Source organism: Kwoniella mangroviensis, chromosome 3 (genome assembly GCF_000507465.2).
Source record: "Kwoniella mangroviensis CBS 8507 chromosome 3, whole genome shotgun sequence".
Taxonomy (NCBI): domain Eukaryota; kingdom Fungi; phylum Basidiomycota; class Tremellomycetes; order Tremellales; family Cryptococcaceae; genus Kwoniella; species Kwoniella mangrovensis.
In genome coordinates, this window is record NC_088829.1 from 1,343,707 (window position 1) to 1,370,777 (window position 27,071).

Here is a 27,071-nt window from a genome sequence, read left to right on the forward strand (position 1 = left end):
CAAATTTGATAAAATTCTTTAATTGTTTATCATCACTTTTTCTTATACATTTACGATTCCTCTTGATTTCATAATCACTACGAATACGAAGACTAACGACATTCCTCGCCTATTTGTTCAAAACACATTTAGACTACACCATCCAACTACAGCGGATCAACAGATCCACCGGTATCACTTGTGAAACTCAACAGGCTATCATATTGTCAAGGTAAGTGATACTGTAAGTTTTATTTTCCTCTTTTCTTAATTATCGCCAATACCGAGAACATCGGTTTGAATCTAATTTGACTATCTAATATGATATGCTTAACGTCATTTGATATTGTGTGTGCGTGTGTATACGAACGTGCTTTCGTATGATGATTTTGGTTATATATATATACACATTTATAGCGATGGGCTAAGGGGAGATGGGAGATGCATGTGAATGATATTGATATTGAATATACTACCGGTTAGCAGTCTAGCAATCGTAGGATAAATCACGACGCTTTCAGCATTGCTCATAACAGCTTAATGATGACCGAGGCACAGTCTAGTCAAGTCACAAAATCAGGTGTACTGCTCCAAACGGAACTGAATCAGTTGATAGTCTCTATATACACAACATCAACAACAGACTCCACATTCCTCTTGGTAGGCCTTGGGATCTTGGAGATACGAAGTCTCTAAGATGTGTTTGAACGGATTCGGAGGTTAGACGGAAGTATGTATAGCACAGTACCTTGGTACAGGCTGTGATTACTCATAGATCACCTGCCTGTACAGATCCCAATTGATCGGTAGAGTCCTTGTAGTTAGTTGATGAGAACACATTCAGCTCCACTCTATAGCCAAAGATTTAATTTTAACCGAATTTGCGTCACCCCAGACGATCTCCCTTGCAAAGTGAGAGAGATAACATTCAGGGTAAATTAAAGAGTATGACGCGCCCCTACCTGTACTGGGTGATTTATCATGCAAGTTTAAGATTTTCGAATGAATGAGAGATAGTAACAAGCTCCACGCAGACATTTATGAATCGATGAGTATGCAAGGCAAGTGGAAAGTAAACAACTAGAATAGAAGATTCCATTTCTATTTCTTCTTCTTCTTTTCCATCTATATCATATCATCTTGCTTGCTATCAAATACAATCGAATCAACTGTAAATCCAAGCATCGAAGGATTACAAGATAGAGAACAAAATAGTAAAAACAGTCGAAGTCACGTATTCAAAGGTAAGTAAGTGACTTGAAACGTTGATCTCCGTTTTGTGGTGTCTTGCAATGGTAGGGTAATCGTAAAGTAGGGTGGGGGAGATAGGATTTGATGGATGGCGTTACTTTACCATCAAATGCTAGGAAGGGGGATGGGGAAAGTACCGAGAAGGTTTTTCGTGCAGTCCGAGTATAGGCAAAAAGCTAATTGATCATATGTATCAATTCCATTGTATCTGTCCTTCACACGTTCGTCCGTCACCGTTAATCATCGAAAATTTTGGTTGACTGGATAATTATACCATAAACGTATTCATTTGATTTGTTTCTCACCAGTAGTTAATTTGAAGGAAGATCCAGGTGAGCTATGAAACCCTCACTTGTCACTTGTTGGAATGGGATTAGATATCCCAGCCCAATTCATTGACTGACACCTATATTTTACTTTAGAACAACCCACAACCAATCAACAATAACGACCATGTCATTCAGAACGTCCCTCCTCAGAGGTTCATTACCCCTTAGAGGTCGTCCTTCCGCATCCCTCATCTCCAACACTGCCAGACCATTCACTTCTGCCACCGGGCAATCCGCTCGAACTCTTAGAGCGCTCCCTTCGGCCTACACCAACAATGTGATATTGAGCAGAAGAAATTTGAATACTTCCCAAATTGTCAATTTGGAAGCGTCAAAGGCATTGGGAGATGGAGGTATGGAAGAACCTCCTCATAGTGGTATAAATGTTGATAAACCAACTAGTATGGATTCGTGAGTTTGTTTCTCCTACCCTCCGCTTTTGCGTCATACTCTCTCTCTCACACAAAGAAATAAAGTTCATTTGCTCATGTATGTTGTTTTCTTCTATCCTTTCTTTTCTCTCTACAATCGATGTTTCATTGCTATACATCATCATGACGTCCCATCTCACTCTGAATCACCTGACAATCACTAAACCATCACACTACGCTTTACTACGTTTCGAACCCTCCTTTCAACCTTTTGAACCGGATCCAATCAACCCAATCAATTCTACCACCCGATTACGACTCTATCCGCTACGCCGCACTGACCTCTTCCCCTTCAATTCAACAATGATTCTCTAAACTTCTTCCATTCTCAACTACTTCAATTGGTAATTGGTTGATTGGTTAATTGCATGGTCGATCTGGACTTTGCTGTGTACGATGACAATCCTTGGCATTGATCACTTTGATCCCTTTACATGTCATCTGACCTGTGGGGCTCTGTTTCATCTTATGCTTATTGTCGCTATTACCGCTTTTTTGATGACACTGTCCGGCGGTATGGTGTGTGTATCGACCCTCGCCATACATCATCGCCTAAAACTAAAAAATTCAATGATCTCATCACGACAATCATCCGAAACCAAATCATACCGAATGAATTCCACCTTGCTCTTTGCTTCACGACGTCATCTGTTTTCCCCCCCTTCCCCTTCTCCTCCTATCACATTCCAAATGCATTCCAAATTTTTGGTTTCCGGTTCCCCTTTACGATCGACTTCTTTCATGCCTCAACCTATATTTACTCCCCCACTCTTCTCTTCTTCTTTCTTCTGTTCTTCCTCACACAAACCTACAATACTTCTACCACTAAAATAACTTTCTTCTTCGTTCACCATCAATCGAACAAAACTAACGGATCTCACCATCTCATAAAATTTCTTCTCTGCCTTTCTTCTCTCTGATCCGGCCGATATATATCCTAACTCCCTTAATTCTTCTTAATCCGACGTGCTAACACCACGAAAAACGACTATTTATCGGCTGCGATAATCATTACCACTCGACCCTCTCTTTTGTCGTCTTGACCACATCTACGTACAAAACCCGGGATTGCTTTGGTTTTCATCTGCTTGAGAACCCCTTTTTCATTTTCGCTCTACACCATCCCCGCATCTTCTCCTTGTCCTTCTTCATAAACACCGCTCCCCCTTGACCTATATGGGTCGATACCTTTGACCTTGTATTGACAACACAATTGAATACTTCCTTTGTACCTCGACAAACAAACCCCAACTAATCACTTTCAAACACCATCGACCCCGCATCGCTCCTTTCTTCATATCACCCCTTGACTCCTTACTGGTTCGTTGGCCCCCACAACTCATATCAATTGGTCCTGATCTTCTTCCCCCTTTGGTATCGGTCCTTGTCAACAACTACAACACCCGCCGTTGTTTCCGCTATACTGATCAACGACATCGATATCTCAACCTTTGTCTGACAACAAATATATAAACGACCGACATATCCTTGGGCTCTTCTCCTGTTTGGTTAACTTGCGTCAATACACTTCACTCTCCACCTCCTTTTACCCAAACTCAATTCGAACCTGATCAACATGCACCCTAATCTTCGTACGGTTGCTACTCCTGCTCTCCCTCCGCTTATACGATTTGGCGGATCGTCTCGTAATTTCGCTACCACCTCTTCCTTCACCCGACCATTACTCCCTCGTCCTCAACAACCACAACGCACACGTTGTATCTCCACTTCAACTCCTCTTCTTCCCCGTCATACCCTCTCACCATTGAACAACGTCAACTCTTCCTTGATACATCCTTCGATACAAAATCGTGGCATTGCTATGACCGCTATGGCTCCGGGTGCGATGTTCAGTCATCCTCCCCCTGAACCTGGGGCGGATTTCAACGTAGTGATGATCGGTGCCGGAGTAAGTTTACTGTTCCCTTTGTTGACTACGAAAGCTGACGATAGACTGTTTTTTTCCTTTCTTTTTTTCTCCCAGAATATCATGTTTGGTTCAGATGAGGGTCCTTGGAAGTGAGTTTCCCATTTTGTGTTGTATCCCTTTGAGATGAATGGTTGCTGATCATACACATGTGTTTCGTAGCCATTCTTTCCGATTCGAACACAAACTCGGTCCAAGACTCAAAGTCACTGCTCTTATCGACCCATCAACAGCACGAGCCGATAAGGTTCTTGAGGGAAAGAGACAATCTTTCGTAGAATCCGCTTACAAGGATACCAAAGTCTACAAGACCATCGAAGATTACCATGCCGACTTGAAGCAGCAGATGATCGCTGATCCTCAGTAAGTGGAATATCTACCTTGGAGTCTCAACAAGTTGAGCTGATGTGACATGCTCTTTTAACAGTGCCATCGTCGTTGGATGTCCCCCTGCCTACAGAGGTGGTACCACCAAAGGTACCGATCTTGAGATCAATTTGCTTAAACTCTTCCCCAAGACTGCCTACTTTATTGAGAAGGTTAGTCAACATACACCTGGTGACATTCCAAAATGTTGAGCTGACGAGATATTTGTCACAGCCCGTTGGTACCGGTACCGTCGAAGCTGCCAAGGAAGTTACACAGAAACTCGTTCACAACGGGAACATCGTCTCCGTCGGATATATGCTTAGATATCTCAGATGTGTTCAAAAGATGAAACAGATCATCCACGAGAACAGCCTTACTGTTATGGCTACGAACGCTAGATACGTAAGTTGCTAATCACCCCTGCATACGAAATAAGCTGACGGGCTACACCCCCCGGCAGTCTTGCGCGTACGAAGCCATCGCCAAACCTGCTTGGTGGAACAAGGCCATCGACATGGGACCGGTCATTGAGCAGGGTACTCACTTCTGTGATTTGTCGAGATACTTTGGTGGTGATGTTGACATCGACAGTGTTGTGTGAGTATTGCGTTCTTCTTGAAGATCCCTCACATAAGTACTCGAAGGCTCTCTCTTGCTCCGCGAAACTGAATTTATGCTCCTCTTTCTCCCAGTGCCCGATCCGTCGAATGGTACGAAGAGCCAGGTAGACTTTCTAAGATCCCTATCGACGAAGGCAAGATCGACGAAGAACTACGAATCCCCCGACTCACCTCTGCAGTCTGGAAGTATGAGAACGGCGCTGTAGGATCATTCCAACATGCCGTCGCTTTGCAAGGTACCGCTTATGCGTGTGAATTGGAAGTATGGGCCGATGGTCAGTGACGACATAGCAGAAACAGTGTTTTCAGTCAACTCACGGTTCTTTTTTAGGTTACCACATGAGACTTGTTGATCCATACCAAAGTCCCACTCTTTACGTTCGAAGACCGGGAGGTAAGTCGAGTACCACTTCCAAGAATGTATGTGATGCTGATGTGATGCGATATAGATGACCACGAGGAAAGACACTCCTTCACTGATGACGACCCATTCTTCTCTGAGGTATCCAACTTCATTGACTGTATCGAAGGTGGTTCCAACCCCCACATCCTCTCGTCTTTCGAGGATGCCACTAAGACTTACGAGTGAGTTGGGTCCTCCTCTGCGGTTGAAGGGGATACTCTGGCTAATTATTGTACTCCTCAGACTCACTTGGGCTATCCGATTAGCTGCCGAAGCCGCTAAATGGCCTCAAGTCAAAGCTTAAGCTGTGATTGAAGTTTCATAAGGACTTTTCTTTCCTTCTTTCCTTTGTATCGCAAGATTACTACTATTACCTTAGCATTGTTCATTCCAAACCAATTTTCATATTCAAACTGAGTTTCATAGCAAGTCAAAAAATCAACTTTCTTGATGTTACATCGAGAAATAACAAGTACAAGTATTCAAAAGGTAATTCAAAAGTAACATAGCATGATTGATGTATATACGATGGGGCTCTAACTAGTGACGTGGTTCAAGAGCATGTACCAACGGACATGCAATCTGGTTATTTTGCTGTTCAACGCGATTGATTTTCGTCGTCTGCCATCTGATCGTCTGGGAGGTTCTCTAGGGGTGCAACACTCGTAGCACCTCGCAATCACCGAATTCGATCTCTTCGGGTCGACATGGTCCTTGCTTGCTAAGCGTCTTCATATGATTTAGATCCCCATGTGCCTCGCCTGTTCTATCTTCGCTTAGGTGACATCCAAGATCAGATCTCAGAATCGTACCAGACCAAGGGAACACGAAAGCGAGCCGCCCCTGAAACGTCTAGGCATCGATTTCTGATTTCTAACATAAAGACACACAGTTGTATAATTCAACATGGGCTGCATTTGCCGATGGGTCCGGTCGAGTCGATGGTATCCCGCCCTTCAACGAGGGGTCCTACTGGCCCTACTATGGTCCCCATGGTGGAGATTTATGTTTCAGGTCTCCGGGAACCAAATGACAGAATTTTCCAAGTATGGGTGAACTCGCTTAGAACCACAATTGACAAAGCTATTGCCATTGCCATTTCCATTGCCGCAGCGCCTCTGCCCTTATTCTAGGACTATTGCCGTTACCTCACGTAAATAGAATAACCAAAGGTCAATAACCGGTTCATCGAGGTCGGTGCCATTAGTACTCGTGATGCATCATGCTGACACCGGAATCATTTTTTTGAGGACTTTTACATCTTAACAACAAAGATGTGACCGGGAAGCTTAGAGTTTGATGAGATCGTCAATTACCATTTTTTGGTTGTCTGACCCAGACCAAGCATAACTTGGCTCATGTCATTATTGTCGTTGTGTTTTTTCACATTTCTGCTCTTTGGGGAGATTCATATCTATGTGGATCTAATGATGACTCTCTTTTTATCGATGCATTGTGAGTATGTATGTACTGCCTACTACGATCCCGCTACTCGCTATTTTGTTTCGTTTTGTTTGTTTGTCTGCTTTGTCAGATGCATACCGTTAATCTCGAATAGGATCAACATTGATAATCCGCAATTACCGCAGGGAAAGAGTCAAAAAACGATCGAAAAGGGAAAAAATGATACCAGCTTGACGGTATTACAGTACTGATCGTTACGAGAGCCAAGCGGTGTTTACATGCGGTGAATGAAAATTATCAAGCAATTGAGCCACATGCGGCACCACACTAAAAATAAACCTTCCTTCGCTTTCATTCTGTTCTGCTCGATTCATGCAGGGGGTCACATGTTGTTTTGGACACCCCATGGTGAGGAGAGAATCCTATTCAGTCCCGGTTAACATCCTCACGACTATAACCGACTGTGTGTGAGACGTTCATGGGACAGGTTCCGACCGATTTCTTGTTTCTTCCCTGGACCACCCATAGGGCGCTTTCCACATCAGAATTACGAGATTTAGCCCCGCCGGACCCCAGTCGATCGTCTTTCGTCTCTGGTCGGTTATGATTTTCCCCTCTCGATCCTGTATGCTCTGCGTCTCTGGATTTGTTCCTAAGGCACCCATCGATTTTTCATTATTTCTCGTAATACCTGAGGCCCAAAAGCAAAGCAAAGCAAAACAAAACAAAATCCGAGTAGAGTGCGTGTTGTCGCATGATCACACAAACAAGATTTTTTTTCTATTCTGCTAGTCCAAAGGGCCCCCAATGCCCCTAGTCTCCCCATCCCCGAAATAAACTATATAAACACGACCAGATCTTCACGTCTGGATCTATTTTCCCCCCTTTTTTCCCAACCAGCAAATTCTGCAATATCAACAACAGCCACTAAGTGAGCGATTGATCCTTTGTTAGTTCCTTTCGATTAGAACAGAATATAAGCTAACGAGCTCGCGTGTTGATTTTCATAGCACTTTTCCTCTCTTACCCGACAAACCCAACAAATCGATCAACATGCCAGGCGGAGCTACCGTCTTAGCAGCAGCCACCAACCCAGATCGGGTGGAGGCTCCCGTCACTATGAAAGCCTACCTTTTGTGTGTCTTTGCGTCATTCGGTGGTATCTTCTTTGGGTAGGTTCTATGCTCCACTTTGCGAGGTCATCTGCCATCTGCCAAATTGCCAAATTGCCAAGCTCACTTACATACTACGCAGCTACGACTCCGGTTACATGAACGGTGTATTGGGAATGAACTACTTTATCAACCTTTACACTGGTCTTCCCATTCCTGGAGCCGATGCCACCCAAGCTCAAAAAGACGCCTTCACCCTTCCCTCATGGCAAAAATCACTCATCACTTCCATCCTTTCCGCCGGTACCTTCTTCGGTGCCATCATTGCTGGTGACTTGGCCGATTACTTTGGACGAAGAATAACCATCGTCTCTGGATGTGGTATTTTCATCGTCGGTTGTGTCCTTCAAACCGCCTCTCACGGTTTAGGTCTTTTGGTAGCTGGTCGAATCGTCTCTGGTTTCGGTGTCGGTTTCATCTCTGCCATCATCATCTTGTACATGTCTGAGATCGCCCCTAGAAAAGTCAGAGGTGCTATCGTATCAGGATACCAATTCTGTATCACCATTGGTCTCTTGTTGGCCTCTTGTGTATGTTACGCCACACAAGACCGAACCGATACTGGATCTTACAGAATCCCCATCGCCATTCAATTCGCTTGGGCTCTCATCCTCGGTGGTGGTCTCTTATTGTTACCAGAATCACCAAGATGGTACGTCAAACACGGAAAGATCGATCAAGCTACCAAAGCTCTTTCAAGAGTCAGAGGTCAACCTCAAGATTCTACTTACATTCAAGAAGAGATCGCTGAAATCATCGCCAACCACGAATACGAAACTGAACTTATCCCTTCTCAATCTTACCTCGGATCTTGGGCAGCTTGTTTCAGCGGATCGATCTCCAACCCTCAATCAAACTTGCGACGAACTCTTCTTGGTATCTCTTTACAAATGATGCAACAATGGACTGGTGTAAACTTCATCTTCTACTTCGGTACCACCTTCTTCCAAGATCTCGGTACCATCTCAAACCCATTCTTGATCTCGCTTATCACCACTTTGGTCAACGTCTGTTCTACCCCTCTATCATTCTGGACCATCGAAAGATACGGTCGAAGACCTCTTTTGATCTACGGTGCCTTGGGAATGTTCATCTGTGAATTCATCGTCGGTATCATGGGTGTCGCCAAACCCGGTGACAGCTCAATCGTCAAAGCTCAAATTTCATTCATCTGTATCTACATCTTCTTCTTCGCTTCCACTTGGGGTCCTGGTGCTTGGGTATGTATCGGTGAGATCTTCCCCATCCCAATTCGATCAAGAGGTGTCGGTCTCTCAACTGCCTCCAACTGGTTCTGGAACTGTATCATCGCCGTCATCACCCCTTACATGGTCGGTACCGATCAAGGTAATCTCGGTTCAAAGGTTTTCTTCGTCTGGGGTTCAACTTGTGTCCTCTGTTTCATCTACGCTTACTTCTTGGTATGGGGTGAGTCATTTTTCCTTTCTTCTTCTTCCACTTCAGAAAGCACCATATGCTAATCAAGCATTGCGCAATCATCGCAGAGACCAAATCCCTTACTTTAGAGCAGGTAGACAGGATGATGGAAGAATGCGGTTCTCCTCGAAAGTCTGCTGGTTGGAAGCCACATTCCACCTTCGCTGCTGAGATGGGTCTTACCCAAGAAGGCAAATTACCCGTTTCCACCCACGAGAAGATCGGTGCCGATCACCACGACGTCGCCAACTCCGCTCCTGTCCCTGCTACTGCTGTCTAAGCCGGCTCTGTAGTGCTGAGCATAGTCATGCGTGAGAAGAGTGAAGAGGATGGGATCGGATATCAGTTCGATCTTTTCGGATTTACCATATCTTTTCGCACCTGAAACTCGATTTTATTCATTAATACATACCATTCATTCTAATCACAAGGTGCATCGAGGTATTTTAAGTTCTATATTCATGTCAAATCAGCATGTATCTTATCCATGTTGAACAAAGATTGTCGTTGAGAGGTGACAGAGGTGAAGTGCCACACTCGTCACTGTATCTAGGGTTGTGCACGTGGTTGGCATCGTCAGTGACAGTTTCATCGAACATAACGATTCGAACAACCTTTCTCCTCGTTCTCCGTTCATGTATGAATGCATATCTCATACATAGCAGTGATTCAGTCTTACATAGTCGTTTCGTAAAAGGAGAAACCCCCGGTGCCCAGAATCTACGAGATCAACCATCAAACTCACTGTACGGTTTCAAAGTGTCGTCGTTAATAGATACCTTCTGTAAGTCTCTTCCCTTCATCGGTCAGATTACGGGTATCTTCTGCTCTGCATACCCATTCACGATATACATCAAGCAAATTGCTCATATACGTGAACACTGACTATGCTCTGCTTTGAACACTTAGTTACCCCTCTCCTCATAGGAAAATCCCTCAAGGTGTCGTTCTTTAACCCGTTCAGGAGAGCTCGTGTCGAGCGGGATGAGGGGGAGATCGTCATCCAAGTGAAATGGGGTAGAGAGAGGTAAGTATGACTGATGATTCCTATTGACACCGATATCTCTTTCCTCCCTTGTCGCGTTCTCCTTCTTTACCCCCCTCTTGTCCCGCCGGTATCCCCTTTACACGCTGTCCCCGCTTCTTACCAATCGCGCCCCGTGTACTTTGAAAGACTTACATCTGTCATCGTTTTCCCAATACTCCAGATTCAATATTCCCATTCCTTCACCATCCCTCACACCTCTTTCCACCCTCCTAGCCACTCTCTCCTCTCAAACTTCCCTACCGCTCGATCAACTCAAATTGATATACAAGGGAGCCGTCCTGAAAGATCCATCACTTACCATCTCTTCGTATGGTATCGAAGATGGATCGACCTTGGTCCTCGTAGGAAAGGGAGGTCCAGTACCTAGTGCTCCTCCTTCCTCTTCTTCGGTAGCTAAACCTAACGGCGTAGGAGTGAAGAAGAACAAGCAACCTGAAACGGATCAAGAATCAGTATTGGTCTCATGGATCTCGAACTTGGTGGAATCAGTTTTAAATCCCTTGATACCAAGTATAGTCACTTTTATCTCCCAGACCGATCCTAACGCAACTAACAAACCCAAACATATCCCACCTTTTGAGGTTCTACAAAAGGAACATGCTAGATTATCTGAATTACTTCTTAAAGGTTTACTGGATCTAGATGGGGTACAGATCCCTCAGAGTGATTGGACGAATGCAAGGAACGAGAGGAAATTGGGAGTGAAGAAGATACAGGAACAGTTGAATCGGGTAGATGCAGCTTGGGGAGAGAGAAAGAGGCTAGTAGGGTAAATTGGTAGATGGTAGACTGGTAGACTGGTATATTTGGATGGATCGACGAGTCTGAATATGCACTATTTACTGAATAATCAGCAGAAAGCAATTAGGACAGTATTTCTCGATAAATACGGTTGGCCGCCCCAAGCTATTGACTGCAAATCAAGTATTATAGTGGGTGTACGCGGAATTTTTATATGCATGCTTTTGTGGGTATCTAATTATGAATGAATGATAAACCGATCAAAAAATGAATCTTGTGTTGTTACTACTTTGCCCACTCTAACGGGAAAGTACGAATGACAAGGGTTTAATACCTATTTTCCGTCAATGAAAAGTAGGTCGAATAAGGTGAATCAAAATTGGATAATAGATGTATGACAAATGAATGATTATGACCTTTTCCAAGTCAGACATCAGCTTATCCCTTAATCCACCCAGAACGAAGTTGAACTTACATTTTGTAAACCATCTTTCCTTTCACTGCCTCTGCACCTTCCACCTCGTATTCAATCTCAATATCTAAATCTCTATTGTTCCTCGAGTTGGGTGCACATGATAATTGACCTTTGATCACGTCGTTTTCCTAGAGAAAAAACAAACGGGTCAATGAATACCTGTATCCGATCCGACTGGGGGTCAAACTCACAGAAACGGTCAATGTTTCAGGTGTGTAGAATACGGTTTGTTTCCAGTGAGTGTACTATACCTCAATATCAGCATATGATTATTATCTCAAGCGAGGGGCAACTTACCTTGGCTTGAGGTCCGGTAGAGAAGTTTACGGGTTTGTGGCAGCATGAGAAGGAGATATCGAACCATCCTAGGAAAGCGTGGACGTCTGAACGCGAACAAAACAAATACCGCATAAGCAATTTCACATTTCTTAGTTCGTGATTGGGATCACTCACAATCATTTCTGGTAGCTTGAAGCTGGAAGGGAACTTTGAAAGCCAAATCTTCCTTTGTGACCGTCTTGATATCGATATGCCTGATGGCACATGGGTGAGAAACAACCGATTTGAGCTCGACGCAATCTACCAATGGCTCTTTAAGGGCGATTTCTTTGATACATGAGTAGTCGAATCCGTATACATCATCCCAGACTGGTTCCAACGATGATCAGTCAAAATCTACCTAAGGAAATCATAGTACGCATGATGGTGTGGAAGAATGCAAACTCACAGTTGATCTTCTCCTCCTTGTAATCTTGATCTTCAATAGCGGCGAGGAAAATGGTCGCTTTGTCGGGGAATAGTAATCCATCTGGAGCTAAGTATTTGTCTCGAGCCAAAAGGACGGTATCAAGCATTGACTCGTAGAGAAGGAAGTAACCCATCCACTACAAAATTACCGAAAATGGATCAGCCATACATCTGAGGTCAAGATAGCTGAGAAGAATGTGATGAACATACCTCTGAGATGATTATATCGACTTGTTTGACGGGTAATTCTACATCCTCTAATTTACCTTTCAATAAGACGATTTCTAGACACCACGAAATCAGCATAAATCTCGATAGGGGGGTCTTGAGTGAAAATTCTGGAGCAACGTACGATCCTGAGTGAATCCGTTGGCTCTGACGATCTTCTCAGCCTGGTCGAGAATGTTTGACATATCGATACCAATGACCAACTTGGCTCCTGCCTTGGAGGCGAACATCGATAAGATACCTGTACCACAACCGACCTATAACAACATAACCCAACGTACAAGAATAACTCATTTAGCTCGTGTTCGATTTTGATGATATTGGGTTAATGAGTAGCTAGTGATAGACTCACATCAAGTACGGTTTTACCTTTGAATAGATGAGGGTTCTGCATTATGGCATTTCGGTAGGATAGAGTTCGGACTTGATCTTTCAGCATTTCCTCGTGGATACCTATTGTGATGATCATCAAGCCTCATTAGCGTTCTGCGTCTCTGATAGCTCTTCGTGCAGTTGGAGAGAGACAACGACTCGGAGAAAGGTGTATATCTCTTGGGTACTGATGGAGTGATATCAGATTCAACATACCGAAATGAGCGTAACTGAGATTGTTCATCAAGTTCAAATTGTTGTTAGCTTTATCTGCTCGAGAAGGTCGTTTTCCAGCATACTTCAGCTTACCTATCAGCGTAGCTATGCAGCGGGACAATGTATCAGTGACACCTTTCAACATAGATGAGTCATGTTGACACTCACTAATCCCTCGAAGTCATCTCTCCAACAGGTGGTAAACCTTGAGTAGCGGTTTCTTGGGCTGCGGGCGACATGTCTGTGTAATGTGCGTTGGTCTTTTTGGGCGGGTGAGAATAGAAGTAGGAGGGGAGTGGGGTTCTTTTGGGGATGTACCTTCTGAGGTGGTACTTTTAACAATGATTTATAAAGAACAACGAAGGTAGGTGCCTTGATGCGAGATATGGTTTCGAGATGAACCGGTTGTAAACTTTTGGTAGAAGCTCGAGCTGAAAATAATGGGTGGAATGCGACGCATTTTTGCGAACTCGACCACGTTCAGGCACCACCGTACAGTTATATAGGTTACACACTCTAACTTACTCAAATGGTGGATGTGGCATTATTATTATTCACTCGTGGGTTTCATCTAAATCTCATGCTGGATATAGGTATATGCAACGTGCATGAGATATACTATCATAATCATCTGTGTTGCCATATTGTATATCGCGAGGACCTAAGATAATGGTTTCATCTCTTATATCTTCCTGACCTTTTTCTTAGGTTTACTCTTAATCACCACCCTATCTTCTTCACCCATATCCCACTCTTCCGAATCTGAGTATTCCTCATTATCACTCAAACTCTTGCCTTGATCTTGAACTTCACTCATCTCTTCCCATACTTGCTCATCATCTACCTCCTCTTCGTCGCCTTCTCCTTCCCCTTTCTCCACTTTAGGAAGTACGATAGTCCTCTCGCCGTATCCTCTCCATATACCTTCTCCTACACCTACTCCACCCACCATTTTCAATATCTCGCCCTTCTTCCCTTCCCCTCCGAAGTTACCTTTCTGTTCGTCCGATGGAGGTGTAGTGGAAGTATGTAGCCTGAACGTAGCGTCCGATGAGATACTTCCTAAACCTGCTCTCCTGCTTCCCGTATTGCCTGCTTCTAATTCCGTTGCAGAGAGCGGGATAGGTAAGAGGTGATGTGGTGTACAGGCCATTTGAGAGTAGGTGTATAGGGGTTTGCCGGTACGTAAGTCCAATGAGGAGAGGAGATTAGATTGATCAGAGAAGAATAGCTCGCTAAACGCACGGCCAACCAACCAAACAATCAGTCAGTCAGCGTTTAGTCTTTTCTTTGAAAGCGATACGAGTAATTGATATAAGCTCCCCACTCACTGCTCTACACCAGATGCTACACACCCTATCCCACCCTCCCTAGCTACTTTCCAATCCGACAGGGGTTTTCGCTGTCTCGTATCGTATCTTCGTATGGTTCCCGCTTTAGTACCGCTCACTAGTAAATACGGCGAATCGTCCAGGTAGGTGAGTGAGAGGTGGTTGATTGGTTGTCTGAGAGATAGGTTATTCTGAGGGACCTGAATACAATGATGCAAAAGATTCGTGAGCTCAGTGTCTCATTGACATATGCGACTATCCATTAGTCCGCATCTCCGTGATACATGTAGATCAAGCGATAAGGAGGTTCGTAAAACATGTATTTTGTATGATTTCAACTCACATTCTTAGCTTGCCATATCTGGCCCACTTCATAAACGTTCTTCTTCCTTTTCCCACTATCCCACTCCTTTGACGGACCATCCTCTTCCATCCCTGATGATCCAAATGTTCGCTCTATATCCCATATCGATACGTCCACCTCTTTACCTGCCGTGACGAATGTGTTTGGTGAAGCTGACGTGGATGTAAGACATTGTATAGGGGATGGCACTGATCGCGCACGAGAGGTTGAGGCGGATGGTGTCTCGTCGGAAGATGAGGATGCGGAGTGGTATGCTAGTAGACCAGAGGTGAGAGCTGAGATCACTCCGCTATGATACGGAAAGGGAATTAGCAATCTACCAACGAGAAGCAAGATATCCTTCATACTTGAACCACGCAACATTGAAATTCTACAAGGGAGCAGTAACTCACCCCTGTACACCCACCAGTCCCGCCCAAATATCTTTCTTTCTCGCCTTGACACTTTCCTGTGCTTTGACAACAGGCGGAGAAGCTTCCTCCTGAGCCAGAGGAGATAAGTCCAAAGTGGATATCTGAAATTTATCATCGGCAACAATCACTCGGTCTTCACCGACTTTGACCATCCGCTTCGATCTACCTAGGGGTTGATACTCGCCATATTTGATTGGGAGATGTTGGACTATAGGTTCCGGTGCAGAGGGGACTAAGCCTAGTAAAGGGGCTGGGAAGGATAGGTCAATTAGTGTGTTGGGGTGAAGAGAGGGAACGAGGAAGTTCAGGGTTTGAACCATCGCAATTGATCGCTCTCTATGGGTCTGACGGGCTGAGGTGTTGGTGATGCTATGTGAGAGTGATCCAGTTTGACAAGTATTTAGCGACGACTGAGCAAAATGATCAACAAACCTCTTTCGAAAAGATTTTTGATATTTGGCTGCAAGTCAAAATTCCTGGTCGCATTTGTGGAGACTCCGGACCCATCCACGTGGTAGTCCGAGTGCACGGTTCACTCGATATTGATGACGGAAGGTAACTACAGTGTGATCAACCGTTGTTGATGATATTCAAAAGTTCACTCTATGGTTATGTTACTATCAACATCGTAAGCTAGCTAGTGCAAGTGAATCAAGATGGCTCGTATAGACGGCATAATCATCCTAGATCCAAACGGGTAAGTTCACAAACACAGTCATCCTCGCTTTCGTAGCTAATTTGCAATTTCTCTAGAAAACCCCTCATCTCATCTCATTTCCCCCTTCACCCACCCTCATACCCTTCTCTGCATATCGACACGTTCAACTCGGCGCGCAAAAAGGCTATTGTGGATGACGAAGAGCTCGACCCGGTGATATGGGTTAATACGTTATCCAGAGGTGGGGGAAGTATGTCAGGTGCTGGACTATGTCATGTGGAAAGAGAGGGATTGTATTTCTTAGTTCCAATTGGACAGGAAGGTGAGTATCCTACGTCGTACTCCATAACGTCCATTTTTTTTTGGTAAGACAATATGCTGACATTGATCACCGGGCACTTAGTTAATCCGTTATTCGCATTTTCATTTTTGGATTCTTTCCTTGATACGCTGAAAGATTACTTGGGGGAGATAACGGAGATTAACATTAAAGATAATTTCGATATAATATACATGGTAAATGCCCTGTCTCCGCTCTTATATCGACGCTACTTGTATCAAGCTGATGGTGCCCTGACTTTGCTGTTCAGTTGATCGAGGAGATGCTGGATGAAGGACATCCAATGACAATGGAAACCAACATGTTGAAAGAGATTGTCCTTCCTCCAACATTGATGAGGAGGCTATTGAACGTCGCGGGAGTATCTGGGTGAGCTAACTTTCAAATGTACTCCCGTGTCAGGCTCAGACTCACGGCCTTTCGCTGCGTAGATTACAAGCACCTACTACGCAGCCGTTTACCGCACCCATCCCGTGGAGAAGACCAGGTGTAAGGCATTCGTCGAATGAGATATACTTTGATATCGAAGAATCCATAGATGCTTTGATAGATAAGTAAGTCATCACCAACCATTCTATTCTTCCCTTGCGACGGCGACAATATCGTATGAATCATCACTGACTTCGTGAGATAGACGAGGAAACATCTTATCGTCATCTGTATGGGGTCGAATAAATTGTAATTCCAGATTATCCGGTAATCCAGATTTGTTATTGAATTTTTCCAATCCAAAGGTATTGGACGAATGTGCTTTTCATCCTTGTATACGGTATGTCATCTTGTTTCTACCTACAAATGCCGGTCTCTCGGAATCAGCAGCTATCAAGGAAAGATTGTCTATGCCCTGCATCCCTTCATCATACCTTGAAGAAGAATGGACCGAATGGTTTGAGGCTCATACCTCTCTTCGCCGAACAGGTACAACAAATGGGAGAAGAACCGTATATTATCATTCATACCCCCAGATGGTAAATTCCGTTTATTGGAATATCAAGCTGTCCCTCCAACAACGGGGAATGTAAAGAATCAATTACCTTTGGGGGTAAAAGCCAATTTGGTCAATGAACCTAATGGAGGTATGTCCGATTGTATCTCGACCTGCGATTTGTGATTCGAGCTGAGTTCATTTGAATTTCTGGTCCTAGGCCGTTTCTCTGTAACGCTCTCATCGCGATTGAACAGTCGTCCATTGGAGGATATTGTCATTTCTATCCACCTAGGTAAAGGAGCTACGTCGGTCAGTGCGACTGCTCAAGGGGATAGGAAACCGCTAGGTAGTAGGAGTGAAGAAGGTGCGGCGGAGGGTTATGTGGCTGGTGGCAATTGGGAATTCGATCCTCATACTCAGGTGAGTGCGGCATTTCTGCCATGCAGATTATACTTGGGTCAGGAGTGGGATAAAGATATTTGTCTCGTCATGATGTTGGAGTATGTCGTAGGAATGTATTGCTAACCGGGTTAACTGTTGATTGTAGATATTGAAATGGAAATTATCTTCGTTAGTCTCTACGGAGCGATCACCGACATTGACAGGATCGTTTGTTTCTTCGTGAGTATATCAATAGAAGATATCGTATCAGGTACACGGTCGTTGTAGACTGACTTCGTACGTTCATAGCGAGTCGCAACCCACACCATCCCCTGCCTTCGAAATATCATTTAATATCCAACATCATTCATTCTCAAATCTCAGAGTTGATCAGCTGAAAGTCCAGGGTGATGTCATGTATAAACCTTTTAAAGGTGTCAGACAATTGGCTAGGAGTGGGAAAGTCGAGGTTAGATGGTAGTCTGACAAAAATGTTGTATGATAGTTCACTATGGATTTCAAAAGTGATGATACACTCTCTTCGAGTCGCAGTGTGCTGTACTTCATTGTGACTTTACTGATTGACCTGCTCGGTTGACATGCTGTTGTCGTTACATCGCAGATGTACATCTGATGAAACGTGTTATAGAAATTGAACGGGTTAAAGGGATACCTTTCATTGACGTTAGACTGTACCTCTAAATCTTCAAGCGAAGACAGAGATAAGGACAAGGCAGGATCATCAGGTATATGCTCATACTGTATGTATATATTTACGCAAGTACAAGCCTAGCATCCTTCGTAGGGTTGTCTCCAATGCATGCAGAACGTCACAATGTCATTATGTATATACGTTGTATGCACAATAAACTGGTCACCCGACTGAACCCCCGGTGCGCCAACCAACCATGACCCAAACCGATAATCCGGATCAGGGAAAACTCAATTCGAAATCTGAGGATTAGAGGTGTAACCCCACATCACGTACTGTATGGGAAAGATCAAATTGGCTTGAACATGAAATGCATCTCTGTTGTGTCTTATCATTCATCGTAATCTCAACATCTCCTTTCCATCCAACATACACAGATACTCACACACACACAATCACAAGGGTGGGTCTGTGCACAGCAAAGTCAGTCATCAAGTGACTCTACTCTGTTCTAGTTTGATCGAAATCGAATCGTAAATCGTAATCAGGATTAAGCGAAGGTTAATTACACTACTATATAGCAGATAGTAGTGAGTAGTACGCATCCCACCGTGCTACAACGTCACTTGGGATTTAATTCGGATCAGAAGATCTCATCTTGGCTTTCATCAACCCATACATACATTACATCCATTTATCTAGACCTATACTCCACCTCGACCCACAACTCCAAGCCAGAACCAAGTCACTTCCCATTCCTATCAACGTCCACTATAACGATACTTGATATCAACAAGTAGAACGGTACTCCTTTGATTACTTTGGTACGAACCATCATTCAAACATCGGGTCATAGAATAAAGGAAAACGGCTCTCATAATCTTCTTCGCGATTTATCATCTACTTAATACGACGTGAGTGAGAAACATCTATATCTTCTTACTCCCTTCTTGTATCCTATCATTACACTTCCGATCAATTACCTGCTTGATCCGAAAGGGATATCTTCTCTTTCCATTCTCGTCAGCTTCACTTTGATTGCCTTCTTTCCTTCCTCTCTTCTTAGATCTGTATCTTTCTGCTCGTTCCTCACTCCTTGGCCACCTGGCTCTCTTCCCTTACATGACTTGTTGCCCTCATCATGGTCGGTCCTTTTTTGTGGGAACCGTCCCACTCACTATCTTTTCTATATTTTGAAATCCTGAATGACTTTCTTCACGTGTTTCTATGGTTAATACTTCTTCCACATCTCTTTTCCATTCATCTCATTCTGTCTATCACCCCTGTCGTGTCGTTTTCCTTTTCACCAGTTATGTCATATCCACCTTCATTCCCCCGTGTCCTTTCACGTTCGTCCTGCTCACCGAGAAAAAGAAGTATGAAGAATGTCGATCCTTCTTCTGTACGAAGCTACACAGTACACAACAAACCCTCCGCTTTCCCCTTCCTTACCCCAATAACATTCCTTGATCCTTCCTAGTCGGATTTACCCCTTCATCCCCTACCTTCCCTCGTACCTCTTTCACTCCTTCTAAATTGGGTCTGGAGGAGGGAGTAACAGAGCCAAAGGCGTTTCATGTACCGCCGGTAATATCGCCGAACTCTCTCTCTCCATGCGATAATATCAATTATGTCTATCCCTTTGATTCCTTTGGGCGGTATGATGTTCTGGTATCGACACACTACACGCGATACACTCGTATGTCGATATCACACTCGCAAAACACGACTTTTTTTCTTCGCTTGGAAGATATCATTTGGGGGTTTGATCAACGTGATGTTTTCAGTCACAAACACGCCTTTGTTCTAGTGCATCTCTCAACACAGCTCATCGCATCCTGTCCTGTGTCTGAACCGAGTCGGCATGACATAAATCAAGGGCTTTTACATCCACAATATTAAAAACATTGTTACTGTTTGTCAATCTGGTGACTCCCTTTATTCGTCTCCAACTCTTTTTGCCACTTATCATTCCCTTTGTCCTTACCTCTTAACCTTATCAGACCCTTATAATCGAGATCAGAGACCAGAAGAACAACTTTGAACATTAACATTATCAACCTTAACTCATTCATCTGATCGTCCCAACCCTATCTACTGAACCTTTTGCCGCCTTGGCTTTTCTTTTCTTTGATCAGCCACTGTTCTAGTTGTACGCTTTGTGCTCCTTCCCTTGATTCTATATTCACCATTCCATATTCCAATCCCGCTTGGGCTCCTTCTCCCTAGCCGCGTCATCACCCAAACGCACAGAGCTTTGATCGATTCCCATCATCATCATACTTGATAAACCCTTATTTGTTGTTGTTGTTGTAATCATCATAAACAAACACCCTTTTACCTGTCTCATCCGCAAGGAACAACCATCACTGACAATCAATCAATCCATTCAATCTCACACCCTTTTTCCATCAACTCCTCCGCTCGACATGTCAACAACAACAAATCATCCTACAACCCCTGCTACACCCGTCACTCGCAATTCGCCTCGTTCCGTCAACTTGCCCACTTTGGTCGTCCATTCACCCGTCCATCGCGAACATAAACGGCGGAATTCCGAACCTGCTTCTCCTACCACTCCGACAACACCACAACATTCCACATACTTCACTGGATTCCCATCGTATACACCCGATCCCTGGAACCTTCGTCTCGCCTCGCGTAAATCTCCTTTACCTCGCTCATCACCCCTATCTCCTCAAACACATTCTCATTCCCGTCTGGCATCTCCTCTCTCGCGAACTTCTTCTGCCACAGCAGTCTCATCCTCCCATCTTCCATTACCTCTTACATCAGACGACGAAGAGGATTCGGAAACTCTGATTGAAGAAGAGATAGAATACGATACTAGATTCATTGGCAATTCCTTATACTTACGAAATACCAATTCAAACCCAGCCAACATGAGCGACTCAGCAGCTACCATGAAGAGAAAGGTGGTCATCATGGGCTCACCGAGTGTTGGTGCGTTAGATCGGAGTTTCACGAAAGCCTGGACGATAAGCTAATGAAACTGGTCATCTTAGGTAAAACCTCACTGACTCAGCAATACGTTGCACCACCAACATACAACGCGTCGTATTACCCTACCATCGAGGATACCTCTCATAAGACCGTGACTTACAATGGCGTGCAATATGAATGTGAGATTATCGATTCAGCAGGATTGGTAAGTTAACGTCCGCTCGACCAGTCAGTCCATCTATAAACATCTAACACTGAGACTGTTTATCCTATGTAGGAAGAATACTCTTTGTTCCCTGGTAAATACGGGATCGGGGTTCACGGATATATCCTCGTCTATTCGATTACGTCGAGACAATCATTCGAGATGATCCCGATAGTGCATGATAAAATCCTCGATTATGCTGGTTTGGAGAAAGTCCCTTGTGTGGTTGTAGGTCAGAAATTGGATTTGCAGTCTGAAAGGTGAGTTTGTGTTGCCTTGCATTGAACACTCAATCAGTAGTGCAGACAGCGGAAAAGAAAAGCAATGAGGAGTAATACTGATAGTGCAATGTCATTCGCAGAGCCGTGACTACAGCTGAAGGTGAAGCTTTGGCTAAGAAGCTGAATGCTGGATTTATAGAATCAAGTGCGAAAGATAATAAGAATGTTTGTGAGTGACTAGTCTGGTTCTACTTGGACTTTTTACTTCTTTTTACGGGAAACTTACTTTCTGTCTCGTGTCTTGTTTTGGGTGTTTTAGCCAGAGCATTCGACGTGTTACTCGCCGAGATGCAAAAGGAATACAACCCTGCGCCAGAGAAGAAAAAGTCGAGTTGGTGGAGCTGGGGAGCTAAGTAGAGGATTTAAAATATCGGTAGACTCGCGCTGCGACAAAATCGAAACTACATCGATGGGTCTAAAGTCTGAAGCCGAATCTCATATATCATCAGAAATCAATCAATTCATCAAATTGATAATCGTGATTCGCAAATTCGATATTTGCTACCTCCTTTTTAATCTGTTATAATCTTCTCTCATTCTCGATTTATTTTCTCTAATTCTGATTTGTGATTTTCTTTCTTCTTTTTCGAATAACTATAATTATTTTTGGCTCTGATCTAATCTCATAATTCTGCTAATCTACATCAATCTTGTATGTGCCGCCACCACCACCAAACACCACCTTTTCATCCTTCAATCGATGGACACTTCAAAACATCGTATATATATTTTATGTCCATTCTATTTTTACATTTTCCTCAAAAGGTATAATAACCCTTTGCTCATGTTCATGGACTTGGCGTTCATGTGTTATTCCATTTCATTTCATTTCTTCCGTATTGAGTGTTGGACAGAGGAGAGGGGGAGTCATATATGTATATGAATATCATGATCTCTTATTGCGATACTCTGTGTGTATGAGAGTATCATTCCAAGATCGATGATTGAATATGAGAGGTGAAAGAGAGAGATTGGAAACGAGGCGAAAAGATGTATAGTTTGACCTTGGGGATGAATAATGACTCGACTCATTTGTATCCGCAATCCAATTCGTTTGATGGCTCGCTTTGGGTTCTTGTTTGACAAAGTGGAGACGTCGCGATGAAGAGACGAATATATATATATATATATATATATGCGTACTTATTGGCAAGAAAAAGGAAAGGACAGGGTTTTGTTTTTGTTCATTCTGATTTGTATGATATACGAGTTACATGCATCAAAAGTGCAAAGAGATGACAGTTGGTGATTTGATGAAGATACAACAAGAGGTCCTATAAAAATGTTTATGGTGAATAGATACATTTTCCGATTGATTGCCCAAAGATCACTTTCTTCCGATCCCCGACGAGCGATAATCCTATTTTATTCTAGTCCAATCCGATTGAATATTTATCATTATCAAATGACAGCAATTTGGCCGATATGGCGGTATTCTCGATCACTCCCACTTATACACCAGTCGCAGAGGCAAAACTTTCATTCAACAAAGCACAAACGACACTAACCACCGCCACCAAACCCGCCAATCCAAAGACAATCTTATCTTTCTTTGTCCATCCGAACAGACTTGATCCAGCAGCTAAAGGTATGAGTATACAATTGATTACTGATAGACCACCTCCCATTATACTCATTATCGTTTCGAAGGAAGGTAATACCAATGCACCCAATATGAAGAAGATAATCAACAAGATTGATATACCGGGTCGGAAGATGTATTTTTTCAAAAGTTCACGTCGATCATGTTGTTTTTCCAATTTGGATTTCGTATGAACGATCTCGGGGAATACCAGGAGGGTAGAGGTGGACGATGCGACTGTTGGTGTGAGGGGTTCATCGCTGTCTGAATAGCGGTTGTAATCGGGTGAAGATAAAGAAGAAGAAGCAAACGTAGGGGTGTGTTTGGTAGGTAGGTAGATGGTTGGTTGTAGATGAAACCATGTGTAGACTACGTCACATAGCTAGTGAACAAGTATGAGATGAATCAGCTTGATTCTTACATGATTGATCACGGTGAAGTAGAGACCAAAAGAGTAGAGAGACGATGGTCATGGGTCAGTTGGGAAATCATGCACTCACCGGTCTCAATCCCAAAGGCAACTTGGTCAAGGGGTTCAACGCTACCATCCATACTGCGATCTTCGCCAAGGTGGGCGAGAAAGCAGGAGTTTTCGCCAAATCTCTGCTTATCTGTGGGGAAACACATGGAGGAATCAGTAATCGAACGATATTGTAGATCAGAATGAAAAGAACAATTAAGTGAGAGCAAAACGTGAAGATTTAAAAAACGTTTGACTTGAACTAACCTCATCAGAGACATCCCTTCCAAACATCAAATAACCAAATACAGCCACTATGACATAAACGACCATGCAAATTCCATAAGCGACTTCGACGACCGTATCAGCCTGTTGGGGATCTTTCATATCTCTGATCAGATTCGGTATTAGGAAATGACCACCGAATCCGCTTATCAAAAGTCCAAAGGAAATACCCAATTTGATCCACCCGTGAGTTGGGAATAGGTCTGTAGGACACGGATGAGAGATTGATCCGGGGGATTCGGTGGTGGTGAGACCTGTGAAAATCAGGATACAGACTAGAGTCCAGGTCGATAGGACTCCGAGGAATGAGGTGTAAGATAGGTATCGGAGTGGAACGAAGTTTAGGGGAATGATACTGTTCGTAAAAGTGTAAGGATCAGCAAACGGTAAGTGATGAAGGCATGTTGGGATTCAACAGAATGTCATGGTGAACACTCACACAGCTAGTCCAACGAGTTTCCACTGATTACTTGAAAATACAGGTAAGACAGCTTCCATCGTATCTGAGAAAAGGACGATGAGGGCGATACTGAAATAGAATAATATCAGCTTCACACATACCCACACCACACCCGCCTTCGTGTTGATGTTCATCTTGATAGATGTACCAGAGTCGAGAAATCAACCACTCACAGCCATATACAACAATCCCCAACGAACAACCCCGTTATCCACTTCTCGGCTCTTTCACCCAACCCGTACCTGGCCACATCAGCGAAGTTTCGCATTCGTCGATCTTTCTCTATTATCCTGATCAATATCTTGAGTCTGTAACAAAGTATCGATTGATCAGTCATCAGACGGGGGTTCTTGGTAGAATGCAGAATGCGGACAATGACTTTGACTCACGTCCATAAAGTGACTGCGCATATTATACACAGGAATATAGGCCCCAACACCCATCCCGCATAGGCAATAGCTACTGGACAAGCTAACAGACCCGTCCCTATTAGATCTCCCAGTACATTCAAAAGCTAGATCCTCAGTCCAGTCAGTATATACCTTACATTGCTTCACTGTCACGTTGCTGGGATGGTGACCACTCACAGTCTGTGAGAAAGATGCTTTCCCCGGTACATACACCTCCACCTCTTCTCCTTCCTCCTGAGACTCTTGGGCTTCTTGATCTTGATCCTGTGGCTGTGACTGTGAATGCGAAACGATGGGTGATAACGGTTCTACGGATTTGCGTTTACCCAAAAGGTGAGTACGTTCATTAGGCATGTCTCGTTCAGAGTCGTATAGCGTGGGTGTGGATGCTGATAATGAGGGAGTCGAACTGCCTGACATGGTGTCTTCGTCACCACACAATGTCGAGTGGTCTGATCGTCGCCTTTACTGGCTTTTTACTGGGTTGGATCTTCTCAAAAGGATCACTCTTGTTATATGATAAGATGTACTATTGATTGCTCTTCGTTATTTTCGTGATTTGTTTGCGTCCAACAGTTGCTTCGAATTGCTCACCACACACAGGTCAATTTACTTCACTTTTGATGGAGAGATGTGACGGGCAGGTCGGTGGGGATGATATGCTATGATCTCGAATATATGAGGTGAGTGATGTACAGTTTTAGTATGATCAGAATGGGATGAGTGATCATGAGCAATCCAATGAAATGATCAATTAATTTTTCACTCTTCTACTCGAATGGATCCGGTCGGATTACTAGTACTCATTATTCTAGATTTCGAATCAGGCACGTGTGGGTCACTCAGTGCCATCACATCACATCACACCACACCATACGACATCATCACCCACATATGCATTCATCATCACTCGACATGCGTCAGTCTCTGATCCACGTTGTAGACATGCACGAAAACCTCATCGGATCTGCTCGCACAGCTCGACCCCAGATGAAGATGATGTGTCAAGTGATAAACACATGCTTGATGCTTAATCCCAAGACAGGGTACTGTCATCACCATCTTCCGAAACGTTAAACCTCACACAAAGGGGGGGAAAACACGCTAAAACGTCGAACTAACGAATGAACAGGGCCTCCCCTCATCATGACATACTTCACCAAAAGAACAAAGAAACACAACACTCGTAGTCACTGACTTACAGGCTATGTATGCATGCATTCAAGCTGACTTGATTGATGTTGATGGCTCTCTCTATTTCTTTCTTTTTGTCTTACAACTTTGTCCAAATACCTCATAACGATTACTGATCCATACTGATCACATACTATCAACCTCGAGCCAATCTCCATATCGTCTCTACCTGAACGTATAACCCACCCCTACGATGTTCATCTCACACATCCTCGTCGCCCTCACGGCTTTCGCAAGCATTACATCAGCCACCCCTTTCAGCAATGGAAGAAGGGGAGATGTAAAAGTGTTAGCAGGAGCACCTATCAACTCTCTCAACCTTACTGTCATTCCCGATTCGCCCGTACAGGGTGAGAACGTCACGTTGAACTGGGGATATGGCGATGCAGGTACGGTAAGTACACCATACGTATATATACCTCTCGTCGTACCATACGATACAAGAGAGAGAAAAAGAAAGTACAACTTATATGATATGTTTGATTTGATGCGAGTAGGCACCATATAACATCCAAATTGGTACAGGAGGATATTACGCCAATTTAACATGGTTATACGAATATACCAATCTGACTGAAACGATCTTCACCTGGAACGTCAATGTTACTGCTGGTGAAACTCTGTAAGTAGTCCTGTCATCTGTTCACAAGCATCATATTCAATCTGACTATGACCGCTGACTCGTGTGATTTTTATACTATGCTATAGGGTATTCCAACTATGGGATTCAACCAATACTACCACCTACACCCAAAATCATAAAGTCCTTCCTCCCAGTAATGAAACTTCTACAGCAACATCAACATCGATTGATAATTCGACTAACCCAAGTAACGCATCTACCATCGAGCCTGTTACACCAACAGAGACGGCAGAGGGAGAGGAAGAAGAAGAAGAGTCATTCTTGGGTGAATTGTTAGCGGAGATCCAATCTAAATTAGATGGATAGATTAAAGAACAAGGACAATCGTCGTTGGAACGGACAATGGTAATTTCAGCTTGGACACGATATCC

General features: G+C 43.7%; 10 protein-coding genes across 10 annotated transcripts; 7 read left to right on the forward strand and 3 right to left on the reverse strand.

Moving 5' to 3' along the window:
- Nucleotides 1-1,683: 1,683 nt before the first annotated feature.
- On the forward strand, nt 1,684-1,974 carry I203_108316 (uncharacterized protein; the record flags this gene model as incomplete). Its single annotated transcript, XM_019148488.1, has 1 exon — nt 1,684-1,974. The coding sequence occupies one exon, from the start codon at nt 1,684-1,686 to the stop codon at nt 1,972-1,974; it is 291 nt and encodes a 96-aa protein (XP_019002071.1).
- Nucleotides 1,975-3,566: 1,592 nt separating this feature from the next.
- I203_108317 (uncharacterized protein) lies at nt 3,567-5,613 on the forward strand (the record flags this gene model as incomplete). Its single annotated transcript, XM_019148489.1, has 10 exons — nt 3,567-3,899; nt 3,975-4,009; nt 4,080-4,280; nt 4,345-4,456; nt 4,518-4,688; nt 4,747-4,883; nt 4,979-5,181; nt 5,238-5,300; nt 5,356-5,491; nt 5,553-5,613. 10 exons carry the CDS (start codon nt 3,567-3,569, stop codon nt 5,611-5,613), a joined length of 1,452 nt encoding a protein of 483 aa, XP_019002072.1.
- A 2,153-nt stretch (nt 5,614-7,766) lies between these two features.
- On the forward strand, nt 7,767-9,602 carry I203_108318 (uncharacterized protein; the record flags this gene model as incomplete). The annotated part of the gene is made up of 3 exons (XM_019148490.1): nt 7,767-7,885; nt 7,968-9,313; nt 9,391-9,602. The coding sequence occupies 3 exons, from the start codon at nt 7,767-7,769 to the stop codon at nt 9,600-9,602; spliced, it is 1,677 nt and encodes a 558-aa protein (XP_019002073.1).
- Nucleotides 9,603-10,209: 607 nt separating this feature from the next.
- On the forward strand, nt 10,210-11,143 carry I203_108319 (uncharacterized protein; the record flags this gene model as incomplete). Its single annotated transcript, XM_019148491.1, has 2 exons — nt 10,210-10,349; nt 10,531-11,143. 2 exons carry the CDS (start codon nt 10,210-10,212, stop codon nt 11,141-11,143), a joined length of 753 nt encoding a protein of 250 aa, XP_019002074.1.
- Nucleotides 11,144-11,582: 439 nt separating this feature from the next.
- I203_108320 (uncharacterized protein) lies at nt 11,583-13,388 on the reverse strand (the record flags this gene model as incomplete). The annotated part of the gene is made up of 11 exons (XM_019148492.2): nt 11,583-11,714; nt 11,778-11,831; nt 11,884-11,969; nt 12,040-12,234; nt 12,314-12,470; nt 12,544-12,617; nt 12,686-12,818; nt 12,914-13,014; nt 13,150-13,163; nt 13,243-13,254; nt 13,318-13,388. The coding sequence occupies 11 exons, from the start codon at nt 13,386-13,388 to the stop codon at nt 11,583-11,585; spliced, it is 1,029 nt and encodes a 342-aa protein (XP_019002075.2).
- A 443-nt stretch (nt 13,389-13,831) lies between these two features.
- On the reverse strand, nt 13,832-15,577 carry I203_108321 (uncharacterized protein; the record flags this gene model as incomplete). The annotated part of the gene is made up of 4 exons (XM_019148493.1): nt 13,832-14,384; nt 14,481-14,680; nt 14,824-15,133; nt 15,237-15,577. 4 exons carry the CDS (start codon nt 15,575-15,577, stop codon nt 13,832-13,834), a joined length of 1,404 nt encoding a protein of 467 aa, XP_019002076.1.
- A 336-nt stretch (nt 15,578-15,913) lies between these two features.
- On the forward strand, nt 15,914-18,045 carry I203_108322 (uncharacterized protein; the record flags this gene model as incomplete). The annotated part of the gene is made up of 10 exons (XM_019148494.1): nt 15,914-15,954; nt 16,011-16,237; nt 16,319-16,431; nt 16,506-16,624; nt 16,687-16,809; nt 16,890-17,024; nt 17,174-17,331; nt 17,401-17,603; nt 17,731-17,804; nt 17,874-18,045. 10 exons carry the CDS (start codon nt 15,914-15,916, stop codon nt 18,043-18,045), a joined length of 1,365 nt encoding a protein of 454 aa, XP_019002077.1.
- A 2,600-nt stretch (nt 18,046-20,645) lies between these two features.
- Nucleotides 20,646-22,023, forward strand: I203_108323 (uncharacterized protein; the record flags this gene model as incomplete). Its single annotated transcript, XM_019148495.1, has 5 exons — nt 20,646-21,180; nt 21,243-21,385; nt 21,458-21,645; nt 21,747-21,835; nt 21,926-22,023. The coding sequence occupies 5 exons, from the start codon at nt 20,646-20,648 to the stop codon at nt 22,021-22,023; spliced, it is 1,053 nt and encodes a 350-aa protein (XP_019002078.1).
- Nucleotides 22,024-23,117: 1,094 nt separating this feature from the next.
- I203_108324 (uncharacterized protein) lies at nt 23,118-25,283 on the reverse strand (the record flags this gene model as incomplete). Its single annotated transcript, XM_019148496.1, has 7 exons — nt 23,118-23,630; nt 23,749-23,859; nt 23,976-24,348; nt 24,433-24,522; nt 24,627-24,761; nt 24,843-24,967; nt 25,041-25,283. 7 exons carry the CDS (start codon nt 25,281-25,283, stop codon nt 23,118-23,120), a joined length of 1,590 nt encoding a protein of 529 aa, XP_019002079.1.
- A 967-nt stretch (nt 25,284-26,250) lies between these two features.
- I203_108325 (uncharacterized protein) lies at nt 26,251-27,006 on the forward strand (the record flags this gene model as incomplete). Its single annotated transcript, XM_019148497.1, has 3 exons — nt 26,251-26,451; nt 26,555-26,679; nt 26,766-27,006. The coding sequence occupies 3 exons, from the start codon at nt 26,251-26,253 to the stop codon at nt 27,004-27,006; spliced, it is 567 nt and encodes a 188-aa protein (XP_019002080.1).
- Nucleotides 27,007-27,071: the final 65 nt, after the last annotated feature.